Below are 25,753 nucleotides of genomic sequence, written 5' to 3' on the forward strand. Positions count from 1 at the left end.
AAAACTGTATAGCATTATTGTATACGTTCAGAGTATAATCAGCTTGGAAAATATATTACCACAGTTGCTGTTCTTGTATTGCTTCCTCATATTTTCTAGTAACGAAAGGTATTGTGAGTCTGCCATTAGTCGCTTCAAACTTTATTTTGCTAATTAATTTATGCTAATTGCATACTAGTGGAAACTAGAGCTCAGCCCCACAGAATAACAGGGATAACCTCTGGAATCTGACAGATGTCTTTTGCCAACTCAGCCAGATTTGAAGAAACCCAATTAATAAAAGATGCCAAGAAAAAAACAGTACTCAGACACCATAATGTCAGAATGATTATAATGTTTTGGAAAAGCTGAGACTTTTATACAATAGCACAAAAAGGGAGTTTGGGTGATCTGTTGGGATTTACTTTTACCAAGAAAAAAAGTTTGCAGAAAGTAAAACGATAGGAAAAAATGTTAATGCCCTCTTCCTTAACAATACAGTTTTTCATCCAAATGTGACAAAATGTAATCTCTAGTATAAAAGAAAAAACAATTTAAATTATTACATTATATATTATACATTATCCAGGTGGATGCTGCACATTGGTGGTGGTGGAGGGGATCCCCATTACCTGTAAAGCTCTTTGAGTGGAGTGTCCAGAAAAGCGCTGTATAAGTGTAAGTGTAATAATAATAATAATAATAATAATAATAATAATAATAATTATTATTATTATTGTTATTATTATTATTGTTATTATTATTATTATTATGTATTGTATTTATTATATAGGTACAGTATATACAGACACTAATGTTAATAACAAATCTCTAGCCATTCTCTTCTGATTCCTAGCGCTGACAGGTTCTTTAGAATAACTATGAATCCCCCGCACACAAACGCATTCATAAAACACATCTATTACTTTTCAGTATGCTTCCATATATTCATTACACTGGGGGTGACACGGTGATAGAGTGGTTAGCATTACTGCCCTACACCCCAGGGTTCAATTCTGGACCTGGGGTGCTATCTGAGTGGAGTTTGTGTGCTCTCTGTGTTACAGTAGCTTGGGTTTCTTCTGAGTTCTGTAGTTTCCTTCCACAGTCCAAAGACATACTGGAAAGTTAATTGGCTCTGAGTGATTGTGTGAGTATCTGTGGGTGCACTACAATGGACTGGCCTTCCTGTCCAGGGCGTACCCTGCCTTGTGCCCTGGGTTGGGATAGCCATGGGAAAGCCTCTGGCTCTTCTATGACCTGACATTTGCTAAAGAGCTTAGAGTATGAATGGATCAATATTATTTTATAGTATGTAACATATCAAGTACTGTATAAATTAACTAATCCATATTAAAATAATTGTTTAAATATAAACTCTGCTTTAGTGTCCCTAATGAAAAATCTGCTTATAAAAACACATTACTATCACATCATCTAATCAATGGACAAAAAACTACATTTAAAGACACACTGAATGCTCCTTATAGAATTCCATAAAGATCTATGCAGTCACTTTTTTTTCTATACCTATAGCTAAAAAATGATGCCATCTGAACACCATTAAGGCAGATCTTCACTGGTGGTGAGCTTATAAGTGACTGGTGAAGTTTTAGACAGGGCACGTCAAAGGGCTTAGAAGATTGATAACACTTCAGCAAGACTGTTGTTGTTCCATGAAACACTTGCCTTCCACCTCAGCTGCCAGAGAGGCTCATGTCAGAAATATCCCTCAAATTACTAAGGGCTCCTGCCAATCCAGGATCTTTCAGGGGGAATTTGCTGACAGCAGCACGCAGGACTACGAGAGTGAAAAGGCTTGATGGACACAAAAATCAACTAGCCCCTCAGTAGTCTTGTGTAGAGAGACTGTTTTTTTAGCATCTTTTAACAAGAACAGAACACTTTTAACAGAACATAATCCATTTTTAATTCCCTAAGTAGGTAATTGTGTTTGTGTGTATTTCTTAGGCAGCAATGCAACATTTAAATATCCTGATTCATTTTGATATTCATTGTAATTACTAACAGCTGAGGTACAGAGAACTTTTAAAAGACAAGGGCAACTAAGTAAGAAAAAGAACACCTTTTTGAAATCCTGCAAACCAGAGCTACTGTAATTTGCATTTAGGCTTGTACAGTGCCTAAAATGACAAATTACCCTAATACATCGCTACTTTATTTTTGACATTGTCAAAAATATTTTAAAACCATTTTTCCTATCAGCTTCAGCAACAAAACCAGTAAGTCCAAATGCAATGCTTCCCCAATTATTCATTGCGTAACACTGGGTGATTAGGAAATGTAAACAAATCCCCCATTTGCAAGTTACCTCCTGAGAATAAATTGATAAAAATACACAACTCACAGTGGTTGCTAAGATCTGCGTACCCATGAGTTTGGATGTGATGTTCTCACATATAGCCGAAAGCACACAGGTATGCCAGTTTTAATCACACTCCAACAAAACCACAGCTCAGCGAAAGAGAGGGGGAACATGCTCTGGGAATGTTGCTGGCAGGAACTTTACAATATACTGTAAAGCACCTATGGGATTCAGAGTCCAGCCATCCGCAATCACTGCTATAAACAGACAGGAGGCACCTGTGCTCATTCCAAGCCAAGAAAAAAGGCACACTCTCCTGCACACTGACAAATATGACTGCTGGTACCCAGTACAGGCGCCTCAGAGGTGTTTACATCATTACTCAATGTCATCGGGCTGCAGAACTACAGTTTTCACAGGAAAATGGAAGACACCCCCTTAATCTTAAAAAGCGCTCTGTTTTGTGTCGAAACCTGGTGCAGTCCTTTACTTGGTAATTGTAAAGCATATACAGCGCACAAGATTGTTTTGGGAAAGGCATGTCTCTGTTGTGAGATGTCACAAATGGCAGCTTTGATCATCAAAATGCACAGCATCGTAGTAATCACATTTTTATGCCTGCTCTAGACCATTCTTAAGAGCAGTGTCGATGGCAGTGCACTGGGGCACTGCTGCATTGGGTCTTAACCACAGAACATCTGTAAAATGAATTAGGTAGATGTATATATCAGTGTCAGCCTCCACAAAATAACATGCTGTTCTCGCCATTGTTCCTCCATAGAATGGAAGAACCACCTTGAACCTGTGTGTTGTTTTAATTTCTGGCCATGTCTATGCTGTTATTGAGATAATGGTGCACTTACCAGATATTGATCTTATGTACTGTATAAGCATCACTTTAAAAAAGTTGCAGGAGCAACTTTGTTTTGAAATGATGCCAGAGTTAAAACCTTTACCTAGCTTTATCCCAGCTAACGCTGTATCTTAAATCCAGGGCTGCGTTTCTAAACTCTTTCAGTTTTGTTTGTAACCCACTTAAATTCTAAAATAAGCTACAGTTTGAGAAATACAATAGAAAACATATGTTTCTTGGACCCATGAGGAATGCAATGAGCACAGTGAGCCCTATCAGATTATTTATACATGGAGTCAATGGTTATAAAGGTTTTACACATTTGTTAATGATCTATCAAGATAAAGTTTATTTCCAGATGACTTCCTTGAATTAGAGAAAATGGCAGGCACTCATTATAAATCAATTACTTATTCAATTGTGCATTCAAGATGGTATTTATTTTAGGAATACGACCCAGAAAAGCATAACTTTAGGAGCAGGACACACAAGGGAAAAACCTTTGTTAACATTCATGTTATTTAATATTTCGTTATTTAGTGAAGAAGTCGTTATAATAAACAGTTGAGGTAATACATTCTAAAATATATTTATGATGAGACTGTAAACAAATTAAAGGCAGTACAAAGAGAATGTCTTCAAGTCTATTCTCCTAAAAGAATGTTGTTTTTAATGTTTGAAAATATCTATACTGTATATTATTTAAATGTACTGTAACTATGATATAATAAAGCATGTGGAAAAATTATGACTGACAGTTTTATGAAGCACAGACTGTAATGCAAAAATGTCTCTGAAAAACTCTTGTCTTGTTGAACACCATTAATAGTTAATGTTACATCAGCTTGTAATTAGTGAAATTCCTTCTGCTATGCCTGTCTCTTACTATCAAAGGAGGCTCTTGGTTGCCCTTGGCAACAACACTGCTATAGTTAATGTGTTGCTAGCTATCTTAACATTAAATGCAACTGCATTTTGCAACCATTTTTTTATTTAATTGGTGAAAATCTGTCATTATTACTTAATGGTGATATTACAGGAAAACTGTATTTCATGTTTGGAAGCACAATCTTAGATTAATCCTCACTGCAAAAGCAATTGGAATTATTTAAGTAAAAATGAGCTCTGTTCATCATAAGAAGTCAAAAACAATTAGTAAGCATCAAAGAGGCCTCATAATACACCCAACTAATGAAAGATCGATAAAATGGTTCAAGGGAAAAGAAAGAAAAAAATGCACAATGCACAAAATTGTGACAGATTATCATGTTTTTATCTGAGGTCATAAATGAAATATAAAACCTCAACTACTCTAATGGATTGCTTTATTTTCCTTAATTAGTTCTAATTCTATATGAATTGTGGTAAAATGTTGCAGTTTTTACATCGATAAGGTGATATTTTTTACTAACCTGCTAGTTTTAAATTCTTGCCTGAGCATTTAAAGAAAATTCCAGCTGATTTATATACTGCATGTACTGTACAGTACCAATCATTTCATGTGTTCATCCAAGTTTGAATTTTCCTTCACAACCTGTAAATTCATGGTAATGAAGACAAGCCTTGAAATTAGATATAATGCACAGACCTCAACTGACAGTATCAATATTGTGCAGCTTTACAGCTCCACACATGTACAGTATGTCAGCAGCACCCTGTTAAAATTGAACTATCTATTAAGAACTCTATAAATATTAAGATGTTGTTTTTTTTCATCACAACCAAGTCTCAGCTATATAACCACCCTGTGAGACTTGACCAACAAAATGCCCCTGATTTTTAAATTAATAGGAATGTTCACTCCTTCCTTGCTGGGCTGCATTAATTTAATGAGACATTTAGTTTATGACTAAAGTACTTTAATTGTATCATTATTATATAGCCCTGGATGTATCAGGGTGTTCTTAATAGTTTATTTCCAAATAAACTTTTTTTTTCCAGTTAATCGCAAACTAGACAGAAACATAAGCTATCCACAGTTTCCTTATCATAGTCTCTGTACTGTACATCCACACTGAAGAGTGTTTATAACTCTGACTTGGCACAGAGAGTGTTCCCGTTCAAAAGACTGTAATGACAAGTATAATTCATGTATGTAATTTAAGCCATTCTGTGAATGGGAATTTCAGATAGTGCAGTGAGCCTTCTTTCATTTCCATTTAAACGAGATATAAAAAGAAATCAGAATCCGAGTTCTGTGATTTTGGATCTTTTGTGAAATGGGATTATTTTATATTTAGAAGTTAATGCATAACAACTCATATTTAACAGAACAAGCCATCTATTTTTTTTAGGTTTTAACAAATAATACATGCTGTATTGGGTTCTGTTCTTGCTGATTCGAATGAAGCACTATGGAAAGATGTTCATCTGTTTGGATAAGCTGATTGAGTGAAAGGCAAAGTCAACATTTCAGATCTGTGTATTCCACAGTGTAGCAATTGCCCTATCACATTTGCATGGCTTGTATCAAACGAAAAATTTACTTTTGATTTCAGATTTTGCTGTAGCCTGCTAGGGGTTAGCTTAACTACTGCAAAACAATTAATTTCAGGTGGATTTGTGGCTGGAGCTTGTGTGTGAAAATGTGCTTTGCATCCATCACCTTCAACTTTTAATCCTCAATAACTAATAGCCATTGCCACAGTAGTTCTTACTCTTTGATACACTGTCTGCAGGTTAAATTGCCTGTAAACATGTTGTCAAGATACTATATCTCTGGGGAATTCTTTTGCAAGGGGTGTGGACATGGTCAGCGAGTTTTATTGAAATTATAACAAATTATGGTAGGCCATTGCAGATAAACTTACTTAGCCAATTGGTCAATAGCCGATGTGTTGATAAAACATTATTTACAAACTATTTTATTTAAGGGCCTCCATTAACTAGTTTGTGATAAGGTCTGCAGAATCAAAACTATTCTAATTGGCCCATGAATGAACACACGGGGTTGAATTTGACAATCTCCAAGATAAAAAAAAGACCCTGTTCACGTTCTACAGTATATTTAGTTAGAATGGTGTCATTGACCCAGATGTTTTTTTTTTAAGAGTGGAGTGCAGGCAAGGTTTTCCCACTTGCTCATGAATGATGAGGAAATAGGTTTCAACCTGTGCAAGAAAGAAATTCAATTTCATCATAAACTTCTCATTTTTATTAAAACACATAAGGATCCAGAAAGAACAGATGATCTTCAAGTAAGGCAACGTGTTGAAACCAGAGTTCAGTCAGACTTTAATCATAAAAAAAATGCTTAATCAGTAAGAAATCTGTAGTGATAATCATGAAAAAATTAGATTGTGATACTGAGTAGAAGTATCTGTATGATCAATGTAAATTCAATTGATATAAATTGAGAAAACTATCTTTAGTATGCTGTTATTAAAAACATAATATTCACTGTCCCCAACACAATTTCTCCTTGCATCGTATCTCATTATATTTTGTGGCTTCTTCACTTCACATATCCTTCGTCAGAAATGGATCCACTGGTCAAATGCCTGACTACTTTGTAGCCTTCAGCTACAGTATGTGTTGCCATAGAAACGGACCATACATTATCTGTCACTTGTATAATCCAAGGTGTACAACATAAACTGTTGTTGATAAGAGAAAGCAAGAGCTACCCTTGCCTTTTTTTTGTTTATCTGAAAGCACCATGTGAGCAAGAATGACCCAAGAGCAGAAACACGAATAAAAAACATTCCCCATTTCTAACATAAGATCTAATAGCATTGTCACAAGAAAAGAGGACAAAAGAAGATTGGCAGCTGTTGATAGATCGAAAATGATATCCCCCCCCCCATCTCATTTAGGTTTTCAGATTTTCCCATTTTTCGAATTTCATTTTAAATTTCGGAAAATTTCGAATCGCCAACTATTTTTATCAAACAGCCTCCCAGTTTGGAATCATCATCTGTCTTCAAGTCTCAACTCCAAGCAAAAACCCATAAGAGAATAATGAGAAAATGGAGACAGGCTGCTCCAGTCTTTGATTAATCAATACCAACAGCACAGTGCTAGCTGTTCACCACAACTAGCCACAGTTAGCTATTGACAGTACCTAGGCTACAACCAATAATGCTTTGGATCAAAGAGCCCAATCTACCATGAATAGGAGCCACTAGTAAATTTAACTATGCCTTTCACAATATTCAGAAATTTTCTTAATTTCTGTTGTGCATCATGACTTAGTTTTTAAAATAATGTATTGTGAAATAACAATATTTTCATTTTTTTTCTGCCTGTAGTTTAAAACCTTGAGCTCTACTGAAGCCAAACCATTCTGAAAAAGAAAACACTGCATATTGAGAAGGCTCTCATGGTTAACAATATCACATACTGTACAAGACTACCAAGAACCAGCTGCAGAGATTAGTTAGCAGTTCTTACCTGCACAAGGTTCCAGCCTCCCAGTGACTCAGCGATAATCGACGTCACTGATGGACAAACTCCCCCAAAGATCATTAAATGTTTTGGACCAAAGCATATGGCATCAAAGAACGCCCTCAATCCCTTGGCATTGTCACACTACAAAAGAAGTAAATAAAAATTGTTATATATTAGATTAAAGTTAGTGTCTTTAAAGAGTACAGAAAGGTGATACTTGGTTGTGCACATTTAATGGTGGTCTACACATACTGTAGATACAGTAGGAGGATAGATTTGTTTTTATTTATTTTTAATTGGTCTGCTGCATGTTTACATGTTTAATTTGTAAAAGCATAAACCCAAGATCCAAAATGTTACTAAATATTACTGATGTAATATGTTATATATAATTATATTAAATAAAGTAACGAGTAATAGGTTTATTCCATGCTGTGTGGCTTCACAGCCGAAACATTGTGTTTCCTCTCTTCTCTTTTCAGCATGGAACAAACCTATTACTTGTTCCTTTTCAGACTACGCATACTGACGCAGCTACCCACCTGAACTGTTATATTATATATATACAGTGTATATTAATATATATGATTACTCAAAGTCTATACTCTCTGGACTGTTTTATTTAGTGAAAATCAACAAAAGATCAATATTATAATATAAAGCTTCATGGAGAGCAATATACAGTAATGCATCAACACATTTGTCTTTAATGGACAGTATATATATAGAATAAATGGAAAACTACATGCTAATCATTACACTCTCTTAAAACGTCATAGGCAGGAAGCTATAGCATCAAAATTGACTTTTTTTTTGCTTCCTAAAATACTGTTTCATCCATCCATCTGTTCTCTAACCACTTGATCTAGTTCAGTTACAGAGGAGCCAGAACTAACCCAGCAAGCAAACGACACAAGGCAGGATACACCCTGGACAGTGGACCAGTCCACAGCAGGGCAGATGCATACTGTAGACATACACACTCGCACCAGGGCCACTTTTTCTAGAATCTAATTAACCTACCAGTATGTCTTTGGATGGTGGGAGGAAACCAGAGCACCTGGACAAAACCCTCATGAACATGGGGAGAACATACAAACTTCACACGGATAGCACCCAAGGAATTGAACCCAGGGCCACAGCACTGTGAAGCAACAATGCTAACCACTGTGCCACTATTCCGTATTTTGCAGAAAGTAAAATTCCACTAAAATCTGGAATTCTCTTTACAGATTCTGTTTACAGTATGTCAGTAATATATTCTGAATATATTCTCTTTGTGCTTCAGTTTAATTTGTTCATTTCCTGCCATGAAAGAATGAGAGCACGTTGCATTTTTTAAAAATAAATAACATTTTTCTATGGCTCTGTTTATTAATTAATTCTATAAACAAAATTAAACTGTCCAGTAATGTTTTCCAGGAGGGCCATTCCAGTATTGTTTCAAAGTGGAAAAATTTCAAATCACCATAACAACACACTTGGCTTCAGGGAAAAAAAAATGTGGAGTGTCTATATTGATTGCAATATGAGCTGATAACTAATTTTAGTCTGATTTTCTGAGTTTTTAATGATTTTCTATTCCAGTAAACACTTCCCATCAAATTATTTGCACTCCATTCACGGTGATAGTGCTGTACAGCTCTTACTGGCCTCATCCTCCATTTAATTAAATTCCACTTATGATCTGGCTTTGTTAAGTTCACCATGAGTCTCAGGGTTTTCTTTGCATTCCTACTACCTATGATTTCTGTATTCAATTTTATCATGGTTTCATTTCTTGAGAAAGAAACAGCATCAAGCATGATTCAAAAAGAGTCACATTTTTTGGAATGGTGCGATTTAAACTCATTAAATACTGTGGCTTGCACAAATGTAAACTCACATTGGGTCATACTGTACAGTAAGTATGCTTTAAGACTGTGTCCAGACAAGACGATTTAGGAAAATAACAGAAAGTAAGTGGTTAGCTTCTGTGTGACAACAATGTAATAGTTACAAATGCTGCGATATCTAGGATCTAGCATGTCTTTTTGCTAAAGAAAAATATGCTCAATCTTAAAAGAAATGCAATAATTTAAATTCATGCAAAGTTCACATTGCAACATTCTTTTATCTCCATACTTAAACCACACAGTATAACGAATTATTTCAGCCTAAAACCTGAATACTGGTACAATTATTAGCTCCTGATACAATTCACTAAATGAATTACAAAAATAAAATGGTATTGCCTTTGCATGTCCTTTAAAACCAAAGAAGCAATTTCTTGTCTAAAAACAACGGACAATACCATATTTTTACAAATCAGTTTTGTTAAATTAAAAATTTCAGTGGCAATGGCACTACTGAGGCAGGGCCTTGTAAGATAGCCTCTTCCAGAATATTCTGCAATAATCTGTTTTCTTAAGTGACTCTGAATGATTAATCGCATTACTTTGAGATGAGCTTACTGTAGTTCTACCAACAATCACTTCATGATATGTTTTCTACCATCAACTTTGGTGCTCTCCATTATGTAATTTCTTTTTAAGACCAGATTCACAGTGTTTCTTCCTGGCTTTCATCATGTCACTATGGAAACCAGCGCGACACTTTGAAAAGATAAATGAAGGAAGAAGTGAAACTGTCATTGACAGCTATATTTAGTTGTTACTGGGCGTAGCATCGTACAGGCTATTAATCAAAACCTATTGACAGAGTTTGGACTAATGTAAGAGAATGAGTTCAGATCCTGAAAGGCATTATTTAAAAAACAGGGTACGTGACACCAATTTTCTGTTCACAGTTTTAGAATTTATGTTAGTATTTTTCTATCAGATCTCAAGTATTAGGAAATTCATGCAGTTAAAGGTTTTGGGTGTAAAACTAAATAAGACCACAAAAAACATATTTTCGTTGAAGTAACCAGACTATGAAAGTTCTGAGCAATGAAAAACCAAAATCCAAACCAGCGGTTTGTAATTTCAGGTTTGAGTTCTAAAATTGGAATTTAAACGAAATAGGTAGTTAGCATTGATATTGAAAAACTGAGGAGTATACTTTTGGACATTTCTCATTGTTGTTAAGGAACACCAGTAGTCTTATCTGGCCTGTGAAAAATAAATTAATGAAAATACAGCTATTTCTGGATACATGGATAAAAAAACAATGCAAGGTTAATTTTTCAAAGCTCCACTTTGCAGAAAATGTAGGCACCACTACAGTACATTAACAGAGCTTGACATTTTAAATTGTATAATATCTAAAAATATCATGGAATACAAAATAATTAATTCATTAAAATGTATGTATTTGAAATATTAGAAAATACTTATACTTAACAAAAATGCAGAATTAAAAAATAGCTATATGTGCAGCAAATATAACAATGTCCACACAGAGATAAAATACTGTTAATTAACTGAATCGTAAGGGGAAGAGTTCCATTGACAAACTCTAGAAAAAAACATTTATAAATAAAAAAGGAGTGATCTAGAAAATAAATTGCATTTAATCTAGGTAAGAAAATACAATACCGTGAAGAAAGAACTTCGCTCAACTGATTTGGATAAACAGTACATGATATAAAGCAAAGAACAATCCAGAAGGATTGTATTAAAGGTTGTAATAATTCAACACGTGTTTCCAGTCTCCAAAACTGAGACCACTTAGTACAAAATGTGATTTATTCATTTTGTCATTGCATTTCCACAAAGTCGTTTCTAATACCAGTTGCAGGGACTGGACTGTGTGCCAGTATGAGAAGGCACAGAACAGAAAGACTTGCTCACTCAAAGTTCGCTTGACTAGAGGCTTTATTTTTAATAACTCACTCAGCATGCTGATCTGTGAAGCAGACCTAATTAGGCACCTGCAGTGGAAGACTATATAAGTGACACTGCTCCATTGCAAGGATTTTTATGTGTGACATTAATAACACTTCATTCACTGGCTTTGGGAGACAGAATAGTGTGCATGCTGTTGTACTGACAATTGGACAATCCCTGTAATAGTCTGGTGCCCCATCCAGGGGCTGGCATGTTTTTGTAGTCTGTTTAATGCTATAAGAACCAGGTGAGTGGTGTGGACTTAACTTTTTACCATTCACTCGATTTATTACTGGATCTCTGAGCTTTGTAAATAAACATCCCCCACTATCAGACTTAAGATGTTTTCCTTCTACTGTTATTTGAATGTCTAAAAATAAAATAAAATAAAAAAAAATAAAAATTCTCATTGAAAAATCCAGCTAGATAGGGAACACTATTACAGTATTTGCTTGCATTTTTCACTGCTAAAGTAGCAAGAAGATTTATGCCTTTTCGAGTAATGTGCCTTTAAAAGCCCAAATGTGAACAAATATTGCTATTAATATTGTGTATAATATTGTATTCCACTTTATAAAATGCAAATTTAAATATTATTCACAATTCTGTGTTTAAAGATTTTTCTAGTAATGTGGCACTTCATGTTCTGTACATCATATTTGATATTTTGGTCAAATATGGCATAAAATAACGACCATTGAAAAAAGAAATAACAGCTTATATAAACAAGAATTAAAAAAATGCATTTTTCACAGGTCACAGTGTGGAATAGTAAAGCTATTACACAGGTCCACTCCCTTAATATGTGCTGCGTTATTTTCCAAACGCTTTCAGACCCTCTCTCAAAGATCTAAGCATTCTAACACAGTCAAACTGAGCAAGAAGCGTAGGAGTATTTCAGAAAACTTAAAAAGGGAAGAGCATTAAAATGACTTCTGTGACAGTGTTCACAGTCATTACTAACTGTGTTTACTACGGCTGCCTAAGGCGGCTATACCTGTCAAGTCACATTTAGCTGAAGTGAGACTCACCAATGTCTCTGTACAAGGAACCGTAAAATGTGGATTAATAGGAATTCCAGCAAAATGCCTAGCTATTATTATAGAGGAGCTGCACTTTTTTTTGTGGAAAGCATCACTTGGTATTTTTCTGGCAAAAATATTATTAAGTAGATACATCATAACAGTCTACTTCTGCATAGGAGGATGCAGCACTGCTTTTGAGGAAAGGGGCTATTCAATACAATTCAGGGCATTTAGTATCATCCATATCATGTTAATCTGCAATTTATTTGTACTGTATATTAATAGAGTACAGTACCTGTACATTGTTTGAGTAAAGATGGATAAGTAGCTCTAGTAACCATTTATTGTGTTGATTTGGGAAGCAGTGTGATGATGCCAGGATTAACAACAGAGGCCTAATACACTGAGTGTACCTTCTTTGCTGATGTTCTGGCACAAATGATGAATTCATACTTTCAACTGCTGCATCTAACTCTAGACTTTCCGGTTATGGACTTTCCAGAATGGCATTGTACACATAGTATCGATATTTATGCAGTACCTGTCAAAATCACAACCAGTATCAAAATCACTTATTTTACAAGTAAGTAGTCTCTAGCAAATACTAATACTAAAAATACAAAGAATTTCTTCTAGCTCAATAATGTTATACCCCAGACATTCATTCAAATGTGCTTTGTCAATTGTCATCCAAACTGTCTCTGCATCTACGGTAACAGGAATAGGTCTATTCCCAGCTTACTCCAAAACTCTCACTAACTCACACTGCAAATCACACAGTGTCCTCAGAAGATATAACGCTGAATGAATGGTGAAGGTCTCAAGCTAACAAACAGATACCCAGTAAAAGACACAGGCCACTGCAGCACAGCCATAACATGTTTTGCAGACCAACTCCAGCCCATCAGACCCTGTCAGCACTTGGTCAGTCTTGTGTCTCTTACCAGGTAATGTCAGTTCCAGTTGCCTACTGACATGGTTCTTAAAGCCCAAACTGAAACCATGATATATGGTTTATTACCATAGAGTCCCACCTTACAGACTGAGCCACTGTATTCCTGTGTTTACTGTACAGTATTCCTGTCCCTTTAGAGATGATCCAGCTAGGATAAATCACTGTTGTGGCATATTTGCTTATCCAACAAACAGTGAATTAGAGTCAATTAGAGAAATGCTGGATAGTATTAATGCTAATCAGAATATGGCAATATATCAAATGGTAATGAAGAAAAGCTGACAACAGTCAGTCTCACCGGTCAATTCCAAATGGCTGCACACAAAACAGCCACCAGTAGGAAATGTGATTCAGTCAAGCACCACATACTGTACTAAAAATGTCCTTATTCATGATAACAGCGACCCTCCTAAAACAAACCCAGGTTGTTGTGCTCTTTCAAAATCTCCAGCAAAGATTAAAGGCCTCACTTGGAAACAGATCTAGCAAAAAGATTGTTTACTCTTTGTCTACAGCCAGGGTTTTGGTCTCTTTTTACCATATATAGTATATTACCCAAAAATCATATTTAAGTGAAATAGTATAAATATGCTCAGTTAATAGGCATACAGAACCTGCACAGTTCTGTTGAGATAAGTGTTCAGTCCCTACTACAGTATGTGGAAAGTAAGTTTGAGAAAAAAAAAACTACAGGAATTTCTATGTAAGTTTAATATGATATGGTATTTTGAGCAGAAGGGAAATGTATCTGGTTCGCGTTTGTTTTTGTTTTGTTTCCCCAAGGCTTTAATAGCTATCTATACATCTGTCAATGGCAGGTCCAACTGTGTAAAAAGCCTCCTGGGAATTTAAAGGTGGAAAACCAAATTTAAGGGTGAACGGTCTTGATTCCCAGATGCAATGTTTGCACAAAAACAACAGAAGCAAAAGATCTATCATACCCAAACCTCAGGGACAAACACTTGGTCTTAAAAGCTGTTTTTATTGTTGGTTGGGGTTTCTCCTTCCCTTGCTTATAGGTGGAAGCTGAAATGGCTCTTGTGCTGTGACTGTCAGAGTGAAGCCTGATCTAATCAGGGTCTAAAAAACCTTAGACTGTCAGCTTCTATTACTGGCCCTGGGGTGAAATCAAAAGTTAAACTTACAGTGAGCCCAAAATTGTTAACAGTTCAAAATAAAACTATTTCTGAGCATAGGTAATGATATTTTATTCTGTTACTACGTGTTCTCAGAGTAAATTAACATACATGAGTACAATTATAGTGTATAAATGTTTACATTATGTTTCATGAAGATTGGTGCATTTTGGATTTAGTTAAACTACAGTATACTGGGCAAGGAAAGGTCTTTCAATGCTGTCAATTGCTGGATGTTTGTACAGATATCTTGTTCCCTGTTAGACTAACATAATGTGCATCTACTGTATGGTTACAGAACAGATTTGTATTACAATGAATTACACAGCACACTATTTGAGCAACTCGTGCTTCTTTCTAGCTTGAGATACTGTATGTCTGATTTATATTCCTCTCCAGATCAATGGTAAATAATTCTATAATGCTAGACCTTATTTTATAGAAATAATAAGAATTAACCCAATTAGACAGGATTAGAAAATACTAGTGATGATCATCATAGTTAATGATCATCTGCAGATATTCAGTATGCATTTATAAGTACTGCCTGTGAGCTGTTATGGCTCAGTAAAAAAAAAAAGTAATTTAACTGATTAAGACCTCTTTTTCCAGTAAAGGCATTGCTGTGCTCAGAAAATTATGAAAAGAAGTATGGTGTCTTTTGGAATGTACACAATGTATAAAGACAAGATAACTTTTCTGAGAATAATTTTCCTTGTCAAATGAGAGAATTTCTTCTTTGTCATGCTTCATTGCACTGAAACCCCTAATTGAATTTCTTTGGATGGTTGCATGAATTCATTCAGGAAAGACAATACTCTTTAAAATGTGGAGGTATAGTGGATATTTATTTATGCATTCCCAAAGTTTCGCAAAGGACTATACTGTATATATCATAAATTAAAGTTATAACGTTATGCATGCAATCATACCTAATAACTAAAAACATTGTTATCTCCACTATTTCAAATAAGAAAAGCAAAACGTATTTAAGAATAAAACAAGGTGTAGATTTATTTCCCTCAAAATTTCATTAATGTTCAGCACAGAGTGAACAAAGCCAAATTATTAAATTAATCTCTTCACAATTTTCTCCATGGCATCTGGAATATCCTGTAGCAATGAACAAACGGCCCTAAATGCACTTTCCCTATCATGGGGTTTTATAAGCTTGCTGAGCTGTAATTGTGGTCAATAGATGTATTGATTAGCCTTTAAAGTATACATAATCCATTGTGACGGGAAGGGTGCTGCAGAGAGACAATTCATTCATACAGTAGATGTTCCATCCATGCAATAATGCAGTCGCATTAAAATAAAAATAATTGTAAAAACCTATGAACTATTTATAAAGCCATGCTGCAGCTGGAAACAGGATCAGCTCCAAGCCTGACCAGATGTTACATTCTTATAACTATTGCTATTGAAATGGTATATAAAAATAGCATCAGTAGACAGCAGTACTCTAATATAAAGGGCTTCAACAGCCAATTGGTTTAGTTTGCCTATGTAATTGGTGCAGGGTTAGGGTTCACACCATGAGATCAAAATAAATTGGCTAGATTTAATCACTTTAAAGAAATTATGTTTATTGGCAATCTGTTATATCTGGATAGAATGAACAGGCTTAGACCGTAAGCTTGTTATGTGTTCTGCTGCATGTTTTTGCAACACAGATGACGACATACAATATCTGTTGGTTTATCAAAAATCCATGAATGTTAAATCATAAAGCAGCATTATCTCTAAAATCTAAGGCATTTCTGACCTTACAGTCTGATAAAATGGATACAGTATTCTTTATCTGTATTGCTACTGTCACAGTATCACAAGAACAAAATAATGATGATTATCACTTCTCGTGCAGAAATTACTGTATATCTGCAGTCAGAATAAACAAAATACCAAATATCAATGAAAATATGTAACTTATTGATGATTCTTCATTTTGTCTACAAAACCTATAGTGTTTCAGAATGCTTGTTGAATTTAGCAAAATAATCCAAAGTAAAAAGTCATCAGCACCAGGTTTTCTATTTTACTCAATATACTGAACAGTTTCCTAACATGGTAAAACACTGAAAAGTGACACTTTTTTTGGGTTGTAGATTTTAATTACAGTTGAACCACAGAAGCTCCAAAAAGATACAACACAAACATGCAATATGTAACTATTAGTAATAATATAGCATATATAACCCACTGTATAATTCCTTTAATTAAGAGTAAATGTGTATGTATCTGTAGGTTTCCTCAGTTAGATATTGAAGCTCAAGCCACAACACACATAAAGATGAAACAAACTATTGGTGAAGACCAAAAAGCATATGTCTGGAAAAGGTTAGAAGAGAATTGAAGAGTAAAAGATAGTCAACCAGAAAAACATTGTACCACCCATCCGCTACCAAGAAACAAGGCAAGCAAGAAACTGGTTAAGGATTCCACTGAGAAACCAAAAGTGAAATTGAAAAATTTGCAAAATAGTACAGTATGTCTCAGAGCAGTCACTGTTATGATATCCCAATCTCTTCATAACAATATGAACAATATACAACTGCATTGGAAAATATATACAGTATTTTTGCACTATACTGAAGTGGTCTTAGAAGAGAATGGACAGACTGTACCTGTATGTCCTTCAGTGACCTAGTAAATGACTTGACTTGACTTTGTCCAGTACAAAATCTACTGTCTGTCAAGACTTAAAGATTTCAGTCCATCCAAAATCTTTCGATCACACTGCACAAAGTGGTGAAATTTCTGTTTAAGGTGCTTACACTATGCAGCGATGTGGAAAGATAAACACTTATGCAATTAATATATTTATATTTGTAGTTTTTGCTGATATCTTACTTCCTTGGCTTATACAGCACATGTACATGTACAGTAGCAAGTTTGAATTTGACCATTACAGTTTTGAATAAAAAAAGGTATTTTTCATAACTGCTCCTCAGGTTATACCATGAATCTATTCTTCAGATGGTTCTCTGTTGAAGTTTTAAATTCTATTTAGACTCTTATGAGTTATCTGAAAACATTTTGAGATAGTGAATATTGATTAACCAGAGCTATACTGGTTTCAAAGTGCTGATAAGAAAAAAAACTTACAAGAAGAAACCAGAGCAAATTTTAAAAAGCCACCTGAACTAAAACCTACATTTTGAGCAATCTACGTTACCTTTTAAAATAAAATATTACAGTGGGAATATTTTACTATCATTTTAACTTAAGTTAATAGCATGAAACAATTTACAGTAGACCTGTAATTGAAAAGTAAATCTCCTTTCAAGACAGTTGACTGAAGATGTTTTTTGAAATATTTTAGAAAAGGCTGATATGGAAGTCTGGGTATAGTAGTTGATAGATCAGGCAATGTGGTTTCTTTTAAAGATTGACCCTAACAGAATGTAGCAGAGGAGTATCTTATTGTGTTGATTTGGGAAGCAGAGGCCTAGTACTGTATAATGATAATGTTTTCTTCACTGATGTTCTGGCATAAATGATGAATTTATACTTTCAGATGCTACATCTAACCCTATACTGTCTCATTACGGACTTTCCAGAATGACATTGTACTGTACATACAGTATAGTTTAAGTATTGTTGATGTATATGTCAGAATACCCCAGTTTGTCCCTGGCAAGCCCTGCCTCTGGAGCACCAACTTACAGTATTTTGGATAAATTATTATGTCAAAGTCACATCATTTATTTTACTGGTAAACACTCTTTAGAAAATACTAATACTACAAATACAAAGACTTTCTTCTAGTCCAGTAATGACTAGAATAGTAGAAGACCAGTAGCTGATAGATCAGTGAATCTGGTTCTTTAAAATGTGGTCCTGACAGAGTGTACCAGAGAAGTAGTCAATGGCTAAAGGATTGAATGTAATTTATTACAATTGTACTGTATATTCATAAATACTCTTCAAGTTAGAAAAGTATGTTGGGAGGTAAATGGCAAGAAGAGTTAATGTGTGACAACCACAGAGTGCAGGGGTAAACAGGAACAGTAAACAGGAAACTATACTTACTGTACAGAACTGGTGCACAACTGGTGAGAAATAGAAAAAAAATGTTTAAAATAAAAAATGACTCTAAGCAAGTAGATGCGTAGGTGCAAGCACATATTATTTTCTTTTTCTGTTTTTATATTTTTTCGTTTTTATTTTCCACCCTGTTAATTAACCTAAACAGCCAGCTTGAATCCACAGCTGCTGCTACTTATTTGTTGAAAAGTATACAGTCAAAGCATGATCTGGAATGGGCAGAAAATGGTGGAGATGTGTTTTGTGTTTTGGAATTTTCTGCTATGTTTTCTGGTTCGGGGGGGGGGGGGGGGGGGTAATTTGATGATATGCATTTCCAGTATAATACTTGAAAATCAAACAGCATTGTCTTTTGAGATGATCACACATTTTGAGTCAATCTTCTATGTTTTCTTATTCACTGTCACTACATTACTGTATCTGGGAGCAAAGAAGTATTCTTATGCCATTGTGTCAGTGACAAGGGGCACCTGTATGGATATCGCTCATGTCACTCTGAAATTGGTAACATAGAATCATAAGAAAGGATACAAATGATCAATCAAGCCCATCTGGTGTTTAACAGGTAATTAATTCAATTGTCCAACCAACCATCCTGCTGTTTCCTAAAAGAAGCTACTGTAGAGTATTGACTTCTACAACATAGCTTGGTAGTTTGTTCCATACTGCCACAACCCCTTAGGTAAATAATTGTCTTCTGTTCTCGGTTTTAAATTCACTTCCGCAACATTTCCTTTTATGTCCTTTGGTTCGTATTTCACTGTGCATTCTGAAAGAGTCCACTGGGTTGATTTTGTCAGTGCCCTTGAGGATTTTAAATACTTGTATCAAGTCCCCTTGCAGTCTTCTCTGTTCATGACTAAAAGATTCCAGTTGCTTGTGTCCCAAAGATAGCTGTGTTGTAAGGTTTTTTCTCAAATTATTATCAGTATATCTCGGCTTCTTACAGTGTAATGCTTAAAACCACTATGCATTGACTTGTTGAAGTATAAAAGATAATATATACTGCCAGGCCCACTTTATGTAGCAAAATGATTTCCGTAATTAAGATGATCATGGTGTAGAAACATGTTTAAGAGACTTTAATTGAGCATTAATTTTATTTCGTGTCTTGGTAATTTGTCGCATTTTAAAAACCACTTAGTCACTTTTACAAGATCACATTTAACCCTTTCACAGTAGGTTACAAGCAATACCATTCAATATGGTGATTGTTATGAGCAATTTCAAGATTTGGCCCATTTTGAGTTTTGCTTTATATAAGAATCAGTTGTTTCATTCTCATATTACAAAATCAAATCCTAAGTATTTTAATATAAGATGTACAGTGAGATGATGAACAGACAAATCAACTGAATGACCCACAGGATAACATCTTAAACAGCTCTATTCATGTGTGCTCTGCTGAAGACATATAATTAAAATACTTTGCAAAATAATTAATATATAAAATAGACTTAAGGCATAAAAGCTCTTTTATTATCCTATTTTTCTGAATTATCTTTACTTCCAAAAAATAAATCTAGCAGCCCTCAAAAAGTAGTAGATTTTAATAATAATAAAAACTAGCCAAAATAACGGAGATGATATGATTCTTAGAGACAAACTATTTAATGTAAACTACTTTGCCTGGAGATCTGAAGGCAATTTTAAAATGTCAAATAGCTATCCATGCCCATAAAACTATTAAAAACGGTATTAAAAAGTCAGATTCAGACTTAAACATTTTTTCCTGAACACCATAATGTGCTGATTTGTACAAAACAGACTTAAAAGACCATTAAAATAAAGACTGGGATAAGGAACAGAGGACATTATCTGTAGGCAATTATCTCTTGGCCAGAAGCCTCTTGTGTTTTGAGATTCACATCCTCTTCAGAATTTTTTCCATGAGGAAAAGAAAATAAAGTAAGTTACCCTAACTTTAGATCATTATTAAGGGAGTTTAATAAGGTATTTTCAAAGTATAAATGCTTCAGTGTTTCACTTGTCAGTACTTCTAGGTTTACTAATCGGGTGACATTACTGTACCTCACTCTGCTCACTCTCAAACTTCACACTTTGGCGTGCAGCACACAGATAATCAAGAAAATGTTCATGTCTGCTCAGTTCACTCCTTAGCTAACCCTTGATAACATAAACTAAAGTGAAAAAAAGCCACAGAGTGGAAGCCTAACCAATCTCCTTTTCCAACCCATTAACAATAAACTCAACAGAACCATATCATCCGAAATAGTTAACACATCATAATGTAGGTGTAATGTCATCATAATAATATCGATCACCCTACAAATTTGAAAAAAAAGAGACGGGATAGCCTTGTAAATAATTAGATAATTTGCTTTTATTTTTTATATATTGTTTTGTTGCTGAGATGTTGATTGTATCTCTAAGATTTTCAGGTTTCTTTTGTATGTTGGATTGGACAAGTATTTATCATTGTAGCACACAGCCAGCCTTTAAAATAAAACTGTCTGTGATATAACTTGTGATATAAAAAAACAGTATTTGGAAAACACTGGAAGAAGGCTTCTGTTTATCTAGTCTCTAGTTTTTATTTTTCTGACATTTATCTGTGGTTTGATGTATAGTCTTGAGCAGGACAGGTTATTACTTAAAGCCCATTGCCTTTTGTAGAGAAATCCTGTTTCTCTTCTATGCCTCTTTTTAAATTTTAATGCCTCTGCAATGTATTGTTATGCTGCCACTCATGATGGAAAACATTAAACAGAGAGATTGAAAAGGTTTCTCAAGCAAACAAATATACACAGCAGATTTCCAGTACAACGATGAATCAAATTTTCACAGGTTCTGTTCCTACACTTTCCCCTGTGCAACGTGTTGCAGCTGCAGATCAATAACTCCTCAGGGAACAAACCAACATTAAAACTGACCAGTGTTAATGCCTGCAATGTACTGTAAACATGTGATGTTGCACTGCGAAATTTTGCATCACCCAGCTAATACAGGTTACCATTGTATTTATTAAATTAATGATGTCATAATTATCATAATTAGTAAATGAAAATTGTTTGATTAATTGATCGACCGATCCATTGATCGATCAATCGATCCATTCATTCATTCATTGTAATTTCTTTCCATGTGCTTGGAAACTGAATTTACTTGCAACCAAGACAATTCTACAACTTTGAATCGCTTAAAGAATCCTTATATAATTACTTGTCATGTCATGTCATGTACCAAACGGCTTTATACCATACAGTGTCACAGAAAACCAGAGCCTACCCAGTAAGCGATGAGCGTAAGGCAGGGTACACCTGGATGGGACGCCAGTCCGTCGCAGGGCAAGTGCAAGTCACTAATACACGGGAGCCACGGTAAAGGCCGAGGGAGGAAATTTGGACCAGACACCTGGATAACTCCCTACTCTTATCAAGAAATGCCCAGGGATCTTTAATGACCACTGAGGTTTAACATCTCATCTGAAAGACAGCACCCACTACAGTATAGCATCCCCCCCACTATACTGAGGCTTTAGAACCCACACAGACAACAGGGTGGGTGCACCCCAGCTGGTCCCACTAACACCACTTCCAGCAGCAACCATAGCTTCCCAGGAGGTCTCCCATCCAGGTACTGACCAGGCTCAACTCTGCTTAGCTTCAGTGGGTAGCCAGTTGAGAGCTGCAGGGTGATATAGCTGCTGGCTACAATTACTTGTATTAATTAATATGTATTCAATCAACTTGCAACTTGCAATTAAGTGCAATTAGGTGCAAGCACTGAACCTAAAACTTAATCTGTCTGGCAATGTTGTTGTATATTTTATTTTCAAAACAGTAAGTCTAGTAATAGACCATTATGATAAATTAACATAGTGTGTGTTCCTTAAATTTTCATTTTAGCCATAATGCTAAATGCATGGAGAGTTTTTACATTGTGGCTACAGAACAACACAACTGACAGAATAAAACAAAACAGAACAACAATGACATTTGTTATAGATTGTAGTACTGTACATAAATCACCTTTTCAACATTAGTTTCTGGTCTAATTATACTCTTAATATGAATTCAATAATACTTTTTCTTCACATTTTTACAAATAAAACAGAAGAGTTATTACTGACAACAGAAATACAATCTGTACTGCTAAAAAATTCAATCAAAATCAAAAACATGCAGTATGAACCATCCAATATCTTCTTAAACATCTTATTGTGTATCTTTTTTAATATTAATAGTAAAGGAAGAAAATAAAATAACAAACATGAAACTGTTATGTACAGTATAAAACCATACACTACTGGAGCAAATTCAGTAAATTCCTTCTGATTATGTTGTTTGTCTGTCCTAAGTGAATCATCTGCGTGCGGTAAAAGAGCACCCACAGACCTATCCCCCATTCCCCCAACTAAAGTCCTTTACTGTGAAATAAAATGTGGAAGTAACCTTAGAATGAGGCTGAGGAATTTGTTTTTCCACTAACACCGGCGAAAACTGTATTGTACATTAATTGTTCAGCTATGGCTCCAGTTCTGCATTTTTTTTCTGAATTTGCACATAACACTTTTTTTTCCAACGTATTTGTGTAGAATAACTTTGTATTCAATGCCCTTTCACCCCTCACCAGGGGCTGTTCTCAGGGCCATTACAATACGGTGTATTGACACCCCCATTGGAAGCTACTGGCCTTCTATTCACTTGCACTGTTAGAAATGCTGGAAGCCAGTAATGGCTTGTCTAATGAAAGCTATTCATCAGGTCTTTTTTTTGACAGAACCTCATTTGGAGGCAGATTAGCTCTAAGTTTTTACGAGTGTATTAAAGGATCTCATGCATCACCTGAGGTTTTGTATTCAATGAAGCCATCCTTCCTTTCACCTGCCTTTGAAACAAGACGTTACTAGGGAGAGAGAATACATTCTGTTGCTTATGTAAACAACAGTGTACTGTATGTATTAATGGACTGAATTAGACTTCTACAATTATGTTTCCATCCTGAGACGATATCCCTGCAGTTGATTTGATTGAGAAATCAAATCTAATCCAAATCATTGGGTTACAGTATTTTGTAAAGCTTGTTAACACATTAGATATATGTAAAGTTGATTGCAATTTCTCTGCTTTATTTAAGCAGAAAAGCTATGCATGCTTTGGCTCCTTCCTGGGAATAGTCATGAAACATATTTTGGTATCCATGGGGAAGAAAAGAATAAAAAAACAAAAGAAGCACATTTAAGATGATGCAACACGTCACCATTGCCATAATCAAATGATGGCGAGTAATGCATCTTTATATCACTAGAAAGCCTCTGAGTGCCAAAGAAAAATATGAGCTTTAACAGGTCGTAACTCATGGTGACAAGGAGATCCAGATTGAAGGTGATAGATGCAGAGCCAAAGTACAGAGAATATGAGCAAATTACCAACAGTATCCTTGTAAAGAGCACAGGGACATACAGTATTACAGTGCTTAAGTGTGCACAAGAGCACTGGCCACTGCATTACGATGCAATTACTGTGATTGCTTATGAGAGCCCCTACATTTCACAGTCCTTTTACATCTGTAGTAAGACAGGTACCCTGTATCTTGTAAGACACTGTGAAGCCTGATGAAGAGGGCTGAGAGTATTCTACCAAATAAACTGTGATGACTACAGCACCTTGAAGGACATTCAACTTCATGAGACTTACTTGCAAACACATGTATCATCATGTAGGACATGCTGAACAAAAGTACGCCGCTCAGTTTGGCAGATTATTTTTTTGATGCAATATCTGTCATAATTTAATGTTGGGAATGTAAAGACATTTTTTGAGCACACCTGCATACATTACATCAATGAAAACCTATCACAGCTAGCCACTTGAAAGGTTTAACCAATGAATCCTTCTTATTTCTATTAAGAAAAATAAGAGTGATTAAAACAAGTGCTTCACAACAGACACAATTGTCTTTTCTGAGATCAGTGTGGCAGTGGTTGGATCACACCATTATTCAACTTGCCCATCAACCTATCATTCATACACCTGTTGTAGCTAAAGGCTTAATGCATTTACATGTTTTCCAAAACCAAACGCTGCTTGCCAGACTTCTGTCTGATGTTTGGTCTTTATCTATTACACGCTGGACCTGTCCTTCTCTGAGTCATTGCCTGACAGGCCATTTATCATTGAAATCTAAACTGTAAGCGATACATCCAACACTCTCATTAAGGCTTTTAAGGACCTCCTTGAAATGATCATAAAAAATTGTTCAGAAGACTGAAATGACACACCATACCAGTTTAGATACTTCCTACCTGGCATGTAATTACTGCATGAATGGAGGGGAGAGATGGAAAATCACGTAGACATTGTTGTTGTCATTCAAGATTATAAATTGTTTTTGAAAGGTGGATTTAGTATCGGTGTTTTGTCACCAACATAAGCCTGTCGGGATGTGAATATTCAGCAATCATGATCAGCACAGACAGGAAAACTGTTTTGGACACAAGATATTAATAATCACAACTCCAGTGCAAGATCTATTGTTGAAAGCGGTCCACTTTACAAAAGCAAAAGTAAATATAGTCTTGCATTGTATCCGAAAAAGCATCCAATCAGTGCAATTCCATGTAACTATATTCTCTGTCATTACGAAGAGATCTCATGAGCATATTTAACTAGAAATACAGTAAATGACCTACTACCATTTCCTTATTTTAAAAAATGACATTACTAATAAATAATTATTTAAAAATAATCATACACTATGTGTTGTTAAAGTTGGCCCAGATATTACATTACATGACATTTCTACTAACATAAGTGTTAGTATGTGATGGCTTCTGTTTTTTAAGGTCTTAAAATGTATTATATAGCACTCATTACACTTGTCAGAGACAGACTTTTAAAATTTGTATTTTCAGTATACATGCACAATTATTCATTTGCCATCTGTTTTCTCACTACTTCATCCAAGGGGAGCAAACTGGCACAAGGCAGGATATACCCTGGACAGGACATAAGTCTATCACAGGACATGCACAGACACAAACACACAAATACTCACAGCAGGGCCAATTTTCCCAAAAGTCAATTATTCGCCAGTATGTTTTTGGACTGCGGGAGTAGACTGGAGCTCAAAGAGGAAACTCATGGGATCACGAGGAGAACATACAAACTCTACTCAGATAGCACCCTCGGAACTGAACCCAGGGACCAGTGCAATTCAATGTTTAACACTGTCATCATGCCACCTTATGCATTTTATGACTTATAAT

The 25,753-nt window shown here is 35.2% G+C and overlaps 1 protein-coding gene across 1 annotated transcript in view; it reads right to left on the bottom strand.

The window, feature by feature from the left end:
• gabbr2 (gamma-aminobutyric acid (GABA) B receptor, 2) overlaps positions 1-25,753 on the bottom strand; it is a 336,240-nt gene that overhangs the window by 238,050 nt on the left and 72,437 nt on the right. Inside the window, exon 2 of the mRNA XM_088929017.1 lies at positions 7,551-7,688. Within this exon, the coding sequence (XP_088785143.1) occupies positions 7,551-7,688 (138 nt within the window). The remainder of the gene's footprint in view (positions 1-7,550; positions 7,689-25,753) is intronic.

This window comes from Atractosteus spatula, chromosome 12, assembly GCF_055471065.1.
Source record: "Atractosteus spatula isolate fAtrSpa1 chromosome 12, fAtrSpa1.hap1, whole genome shotgun sequence".
NCBI classification, from domain to species: Eukaryota; Metazoa; Chordata; class Actinopteri; order Semionotiformes; family Lepisosteidae; genus Atractosteus; species Atractosteus spatula.